Consider the following 8,364-nt stretch of genomic DNA (forward strand, 5'->3'; position numbering starts at 1 on the left):
ACTTGAATCTGTACCACGAGAGTCTCCACTCATAGCCCTTCTATTTGCCCTCAAAATGGAAACATTCTCAGCCTCGCTGTTCTCAAGAGCCTAGTTCCGAGTTCAACGTGCTCAAGAAACCCACCATGCCTTTGAATGACGAGTGTGTTGCCGTTATTTCCCGGGTTATCGACCATTATCTTCAGCTAGCCGACGAGGTTGTGACCGAAATTCAGCGCCTTCTCTCCTTTTGGTGTAGTGATGAGTTCTTTGGACCCAGCCTCCATGATCTGCGTTACCGGGGCCACATCTGGGGCAATGAGTTTCTGCAGAAGAGAAGCCAGTATCTTCAACCTAGCCCTTCGAAGGCGAAACGGAGGTAGCTATGGACCAGGGGAGATCATACACAGTCGTATCAAATACCTCGCACTTGTAAATATCCACCCCGAGGTTGGGTAGAGCAACTGGGGCCTTCAGATCACTCCCACGACATGTCAGTAGCCCTCAACACCTCACCGTTGCACTCCAGCTGGCGAGAAAGATCAGTTGGTCGCCACAGATATTGGAGCCTCTGGGTCCCCCGAGCCTCTCTGCATACTAGCCTCTAGCGATATAAGCCCTAATCACACTCCTACTATCGGTCATGCACTCAAACACATTATACGTCTGGTGGTGTAGACGGTGATTGTAGGACTGCCAAGCTGGAACGATATCATCGTCGCTAGCCACCTTTTTGTTGAGCTTATTTCGTTCTGAACCCGTATGCATCCCAAAAGGCGTAGGGTCCCTTCACACAGTTAAAAAGTATTCTAGGTAGTGCCCAGACCGAGGGTTGAGCCCGAATCTTCTCATGTCGACCTCCCAGACCGTAGACAGCGGTCGTTTGAATCGTCCCTGGGTAACTTCTTTTGACAGCCATGTATGAAAGATCTGCCGCCTGCCAAATGGTTCATTGACTTGTCAGCGAAGAGAATTCGTATCCTATCATCCATCTTTCGATATTAGGCTTCTAGCGTTCGTTCCGGGCCCACATAGCCATACGTACCTCTCAGGTAGTAGCACAAGTGCCGAGATGTGCTCATCTCTGGTGGTATCCCTAGGGGGGGGGGTTGTGTATTCTTTTTGTAAGTCGTTTTATGAATGGCACCGAATCCAAGACTTTTGGTCATGGTGTTCAATGCTTCAAGCCTTTGTTTCCATCTGTGCGGCCACTGGATATTAATCTCAGCTTGTTTCATGGATTGTAATCTGTGCGTTGCTCTCCTTCTGATGTCCATGTAGGCTCGTTACTGATTTCTCATAAGGACTTGTTGCAATTATGGCAACAAAGCCTCAGGATCCCCAGGCACACCCACCCGTCAAGCATATTGAGATTGGTCAGGACAATGTGGTTCTTGAATTGGGCCACGATGGTCTGCACATGTGGGTATCCGGCAAACGCTGAGGAAGTTCAAAAGGGTAAGACGTAGAACTGCATCCCTTTCACCACATGAGGACGAGAGGAGCCTGCTAGCATAAGACACACGTTTTCCTCGTCTGCAACCTGCTCTTATTGCTGCGTCTGCCGATGCTTATTAGATTAAACTGCATGGTTAGGTCAGTAAATAGATATTAATTATACCTAGGTAGTTCGCCGTTTCTCTTTCCATGTTCATCCCTCTCCGTTTCATTCTATCATATGGCCACCGCAACCCCCCTAGGAAACGCAATCCCAATACAAGGCATCATCCAACACTTTGGCTTCCACAACGCCCAGGGCCGATGGCAGGGCGCCTAGAAGCCAGATGCACCGCCTGCCTTCTGGGGCGCGGTGCAGTCGCTGGGCCAGCTCATCGGGCCCGGAGATGCTGGTTCTCCCCATCTCAGACAGGATGGGTCAAAGCATCAGTTTTTGCGTCCTTTGGGCCAATCCTGGCTGGCTCGCTGTTCATCGAGACCTTTTCGCGCGGCGACTGGCGGGACTAGACCAGAGCATGCTAGATCCTGGTCCCCGGGTATGGTGATAGCTCCATTCAGCCCAAGGCACGCTTGCCCTTTATATTTCCGAGTGGTCGCCTGCGAATATCCGCCGGGGCCACTGTCCTCGTCTATGGATTCTGGACCTGTTTGGCAATTTCATCCAGGAGTCGAACCTGTTGGATTTCCGGGTGCCCATTTTGGCGCGGTGGGCTTTTCTGGGGATCATGCTGCCGGTATTCCTCTGGCTTCCTGACACGCCGGGTGAGTGGCGCCCAATCCTGTCCTCGTTCTTTTTCCCCTCTCTTTTCTTCCCTCTCTTTTTTTTCCCCTGTGCCAACTGAGAGCCACAGTTTCCATCCGCTGATATATCACAAAGCGTATGTACTTTCCCCGCCCGAAGCCGCCTCGACGACAAGGGCAAAGCCACCCCTTCACCGCGTGCACGGTGGCGTGTAGGCATACGACGTCGACGCCGAGCATGCCATCATCCAGAACACCATCCTGGACGCACGAGCAGCAGAGGGCATATGAGACGGACACAGAGGCCCTCGGCGGCGGGGTCCTGCGCTCGTACCTGCCTGGCTGGACTGCTTCAGGGGCCCCGACCTGCGGAGGACGCTGGGCTTGACCGTTGCCACCTGCGCCCAGCAGCTGACGGGGTCTCGCTTTTGTGAGTGATATGCCGGCTTGTTCTTCAAGCAGAGCGGGGTTTGAAAATGCTTTTGTGATCACCACTATTATGGGTCAGTCGGCTGTCTGTCTGGACAAGGTTCAAGAGGCCCTGGAAAATGCCCATAAGGGGAGGGCCTTGGACCCAGAGAGGTTTGCTTTCGCAAGCCTGCCGTTCTCATCAATCGTACGTCGGGGGCGCCTTATGAGCAGACTCACCGAGAGTCGACCCCGGCCGAGCTCGAGAGAAGACCAAGTGCTTGGGTGCCGAACAAGGCAACACTTGACTCCTGCCTGAGGAGATCACTTGTGACACAGACTAATCCATCGATTGTACTCCCACTCGTGTTCCATTGAATTGAATTTGTCCAAGCCCACTGTCGGGCCGCCCATGTGCGCAAAACGCGCGCTCTTTAAGCCAACGCATGCATCTGAAGCGTTGGCCACGCATCTGCGCTACGTACTGTACTACAAAAGTGATTTCTCTGAATAAAAACCCAACACAATATCCCACACAGAAACAAAAACCCAAAATGAACCCCGCTGACATTAGGCGAATCTTTTTTTTTCGTACAGGTCGTTTCCATTTTACCCTTCCCTTGCCCAACTCCCGTCTCGAGGAAAAGGGGAAAAAACCATTGGGGTATATTCGATAAGACTCGATCCATGCTTGGTCATCGACCTCTCTCTCTCTCTCTCTCTCTCTTCTCTCTAGATTGGAAACAAACAGGCGGTGGCGCACCACTAGAACACCGTGCCGTCGCTGTCAATGAGGATTGGCGGCTCCTTCGTGTTCGGCCGGTTGATCTCGGCAATTTCACGGCCACCCTGTCACGCGAGATGTCAGTACAAAGGTCTACTTATGGCAGAAGAAGCTCATTATTGTCCAGTGAGCTAGGATTGTTTTGGGGGAGATGATCTCACCTTCCAGCTTCCAGCTTCCAGCATCTGGGGTAATGTCAACTCGTTGCCCGCAAGCTCGGACTTGAGCGACTGGTTGACTTCTACGCATAACCGGTCCAGGAGGCCGACTGTGACACCGCGCCACTCCACCACGAGGTCATCGCTGGGCTCGAACATGGGGGCGACCTCGATGCCGGGGTCACCAGTCCTGACGCAGTAGTCCTTGTAGTTCTGCAGGCCCCTCTCCATGTCGTCGGGCTTGAGCGTCAGGACGCCCAGGTCGACGAACAGGCCGCCGTTCCTGTACTCGGGCAGGCCGGTGAGGAGCTCCTGGCCGGCAAAGTGGATCTTCATGAGCTGCTGCATGGGCTGCATCAGCGAGTAGGTGAGCCACTGCGTCAGCTTATGGAACGGCAGGATGGACTCCCAGGCTGCTGCGGACCCGGAGCGGCCGCCGCCGGAGGACGTGTTGGGGAACGGGCTGAAGCTCGGGCCGCCGCTGGTCGGCGACGTGGCCGTGGCGGGCTGGGGCATGGAGGAGCATGGCCAGGCGTCGCCTAGCGAGATACCATTGATGGCCGTGCGCGATTGGGGCCAGATGGGCGCTAATCCTGACATGAGGACGTTCCAGAGCGTCGGTAGCGGCACGATGGGCATCGACGAGGCTTGTGTGGAGGGGTGGGTTAGGAGGTAGTCTGAGGGCCCGGGTTAGCGCGCGTCCATGTGAAAGAAGCCATGTGACAAGGCTCATTCGTGCTCACCAAGCATGTTGCCAGGGCGGCCGTTCTCGCCAAAGAACTCCTTGTTGGAGTCGAGTGCGTCTGCGAGCCTGATGAGGAGCTCAGTGCGCCCCTCGAGGCCTGCCATCTCGTTGCCGGGTTTCGACTGCAGGCCCTTGGCCACCTGTTCGAGAGTCAGGCTGCGCAGCCCATCCTTGTCGACTTGGTATTTGCTTGTCTTGTCGCCCGAGAACATTCCCTGCGAAGCGTGTTAGAATCCATGGGAGTCGTCAAGTCCTAGGATCAGGATAGCAGCCTACCGTCTTGAACATCTCCAGGCTTGCGATTGCAAGGCCCTCGGATCTCCTGTAGATGCGCCCATTCTCGGTGCTCTTGTAGCTCCACTGTGTGCCTGCACCGGCATCCAGCAGAACACTAACCAGGAACAAATCGATCAGGCGCCGGCACTTCTCAGTGCTGTCCACGTTCTCCCATGTTGAGAGCAGGTGTGCGATCCGATCCCGGCCGCCCACACAGAAGTGCTGGTGCCTGCCGTGCGCGGGGATGGATGTGAATGGCGCGTCGTAGTCTCTCTGTTGAGCCTTGTCAGCCGCGTGAACAATTACTACGTGTGGTGTGGTGTGGTGTGGCTGCATGCATACCCTGATGATGCTAGAAACGAAGCTCACCACCTCGGGGAACTTTCGCATGTCCACATCGAAATGTTTGAGCTCATTCTTGACAGCCTTGGTGGTTATGACCCTGGACCTCTCCCTCACTGCGGCCAGGTTCCTGAGGTAGCCAGCAGGGTCGAGCTCCGGGTCTGGGGGCTTCGGGAGGTCGATCTTGGGGACCTGTGGGGAAAAGGGCGACAGCGGCGTGTTTGGCGCCGAGGTGTTGTTTGTGCCGGCAGAGCTGCGATTCAGGGCCCGCGAGCTGAAGGTGCCCGCTGGGGACTTGATGCTGGAGCTCCCTGAATCGAGGCTGACTTGGGATTGCACGGTTGTGAGGGATGGCTTGGATGTGATGCCCCTGGCGGACTTGTCTTTTCTGGAGAAGATACCCATGTTGGCGGGATCGGCGGTATGGCACGAGTACCGTATTAGCACGGTCCGGTGCTGTTTTGGAATGGCCCAGAGATGCGCAAGGCACAAGGACAGGGTCCACCTGAGGAACGGGGGGACTTCGGAAGGCGGGGCGGGCTAGGGACGCGAGCAGGTGGGTCCCTGTGGTGATGATCAGGAGCTCGAGGAGGGGTCGAGAGCTCGCGAAACGGCCCGAGGTAGTGCTGACGGGCTTATTGAGCCTGAGTGCAGCGAGCAGCAGCAGCAAGCAGCGACTGGGCTGCCCTAAGCCGGGGTTGGTTGGGTGGGTCGCCTCAAATCCTCCTGGTGCGCGACCAGCCAACAGTTGCACAGCTTCAGGGGGAGCTCGGCTGTTTCCTGGACGCTTCTCGAGGTCGAACTTCGGCAGCTGTGACGTCGGTCTTGGGATCCTCGGGGGTCCAGACAGCGAGGCAAAACTCTGCTTCAAGCTCCCTCTCACGGTGCGGGAGGAGGCTGCGGTTGGACGGGACCGGAAAGACAAAGCCAATTGGGGACAATTGACTCGACAGCGAGGAGGATGGCCAGATTTCGTCTCGTCTTTTCTCGTTGGAATCGTAGTGGCGTGAAAAAGCCAATCCAGTTTAGTCGAACCAAATCAGGAAAACCTCCGATGCTTCTGCGCGTGAGAAGGGTGAGTGGTCAACAAGGCCACAGAGGCTGTTGTTGATGGCGAGCGGGAGGTGGTCGAAGGCAATTCGAAAGATGAAGGAACAAGGACCGTAGAAGCAAGGAGGTCCCAAAGGGCACGGGGAAAATAAAATCAGTCGGATAGTGCGAGCCGACGTCAGTCGAGAGGAGACCGAGATGAGATTAGATGAGAGCCGGTGGTTTCCCGCAGCGACGTTACTGTCTGTGGACGGAGATACAGTTTGATTAGCTGTGATGACCACCTCAGAGTCTGATGAGGCACAGTTGTCCCCGGAGAACCCGACGTCATAAGATGCGAGACAGGGCAAGGCAGAAGGCAGAACAGGCGCACGGGAAGAATATTAAGCCCGTGTGTTGTTGCACAAGTGGATGACGGGCGGAGGGATGGGGTGGACCAGACGGTTTGGGAGAAGCAAGGCTGGGCGCAAAGGTGAAGAGAAGAAAGGGAGGATGAGGTGTGAATGGGACGATAGGGTATGAATGGGACGCACAGGGTCGACCAGTATCGCGTGTGCACACGTTCGTTCACGTACCGTACCAAGCACAAGCAGATGGGAGGAGACGAACAAAAAGATGCCGAGTCCCAATGAAAGGAAGGGTCTACGGCGATGCGCGAAGGTAGGGCCAGGTCCGGCAGCTCGAGGTTTATATGAAATGGGACAAGACGAACACATCGGCCAGAAGCACACCAGAGCACGGGCACAGGCACAGGCACAGGCACAAGGGACGGGGCACCTAGTCTGCATTGAGTACGTACCTACACACTCGAGTAGCCATGTACTGCTGCATGCTGTCCTACTACTACATAGTACTCGGCGGGCTACTGTGGCACCCGCACGGGACAAAAGATTACACACGAGTAACAAAACAGTACGGAGTACCTTGGTCGACGGAGGACTGTGCAGGGGAGACAGGTGAGGACAGAGAGGGAGAGGGAATCTCACTGGCAGAGGGAACCACTCAGAGGGCCGGCGATCAAGACAAGGATGGGGATGGGATTGTACGCACATGGATGGCCCGCCCAGGCACGGAACGGAGGGTGTCCCGTCAAGGCTTCTGGCCTGCCTGGGCTGCCTGGCTGGGCATGCTTTGGTCTCTTTGGGCGGCTGAACCCGCAGTATGAAGATCGCATCCAGTGCCTGAGTCAAATCCCTCATCGCTTGTGGCCCACCGACACGCGGTTCTGGGGCAGAAGAGGGGGGGCCGGCCTGGGCTGGTGGGCTTGTCCAATGTGTAAATCCGGGACAGGCATGTGTTGTGAGCTGTGATAGGATGTAGTGTACTGACTGTGCTGTCCTCCGTGCCTAGGTATATGCCAGTATGCCAGTATGCCTGGATACTACTCAAGTACCTAGGTAGGTAGGTATTGTGTAATGAATGCACACGCCTGCATCATGTACGGAGTGATCAACTTTGGATGGACCAGCCCGAAGCTGTCACGAGTGATGGGTGACCCGACCTGGCCGGCCCCATGTGCTGTTTGTTGCCCCCGCCCCAGCCCGGCGAGCTGTTGTCCCCGTCAGGCCAACCGAAACCCGAGGGATCGATCGTGCGCACTCCGTACATGATATGGGCGGTGGTGCAGATAGATACTGCACAGCAGCATCAGCCGAGGTATCGGGCCAAGCCCCCATCTGCGGGTGTGCTGGTGGTGATTTTCGAGATTTGGGATTTGGGATTTGGGATTTGTGGGGGCCAGAATGTCGCCGTGATCCGGGGGTGTCTTGTCCGTCTGTCTGCTGTCGTCGCAGCAGCAGAAGCAACAACGACAACCTGGCTGTCAGGGCTGTCAGGGCTGGGGCCACCCAGAGCAACGGGAACCGTCGAATGTCGCTTGCTGGTTTCAGCAGCTGCAGGGTGTGGGACCTTGAGGAAAGAGCTGGAGCCTCAAAGTGACGGGTGCTGAGGTGAGGTGAGGTGGTGAGAGGCGTCCCGCCGAGCTTCTGCCTCCCTAGGTACGACTAAGAAATGTCTGGCTGGTGTCTGGCTGTTGTCTGGTCCGTCTGAACTTCCATGTTCTGGGCCCCGCCAGTGTCTGTCAACTCGTGCCAGGCTGCCAGTCCCGTCAAGCCCTGTCCCTCTTGGCTGGGCAGTCTGTGCCTTTTCTTCTCGATTTGTACAAGCTGCTGGCTGCCAACTCCTGCCGTCTGGCTATTAGGTTAGCCACCAGAGATGGGACGAAAAACTAGCACCTCGCTTCGATCCCTCGTCCCGGTCCAGATTCGTCCATGGAGCCGACGGCGTGATTTGCTCGCGTGTCGAACCCCCGGGGCGACTAATAGCATGAACGGAGTAGGATGGGTCCTGGTGAGTCCTGAGTCCTGACTTGACGGCAGTTGATACCGTTCTGTCTGTCACTCAGTCTCCCCCTTTGTCCCCTG

The 8,364-nt window shown here is 56.2% G+C and overlaps 1 protein-coding gene across 1 annotated transcript; it reads right to left on the minus strand.

Annotated features, from left to right (window-relative positions):
• Positions 1-2,951: 2,951 nt before the first annotated feature.
• Positions 2,952-6,627, minus strand: KVR01_013841 (uncharacterized protein). The gene is made up of 5 exons (XM_044793658.1): positions 4,892-6,627; positions 4,550-4,822; positions 4,272-4,488; positions 3,532-4,205; positions 2,952-3,435 (listed from the first exon to the last, which is right to left on the minus strand). Exons 1-5 carry the CDS (start codon positions 5,294-5,296, stop codon positions 3,352-3,354), a joined length of 1,653 nt encoding a protein of 550 aa, XP_044637185.1. The 5' UTR covers positions 5,297-6,627; the 3' UTR covers positions 2,952-3,351.
• Between the last annotated feature and the right edge of the window lie 1,737 nt (positions 6,628-8,364).

This window comes from Diaporthe batatas (assembly GCF_019321695.1).
Source record: "Diaporthe batatas strain CRI 302-4 chromosome Unknown Contig00034, whole genome shotgun sequence".
In the NCBI taxonomy this organism is placed as follows: Eukaryota; Fungi; Ascomycota; class Sordariomycetes; order Diaporthales; family Diaporthaceae; genus Diaporthe; species Diaporthe batatas.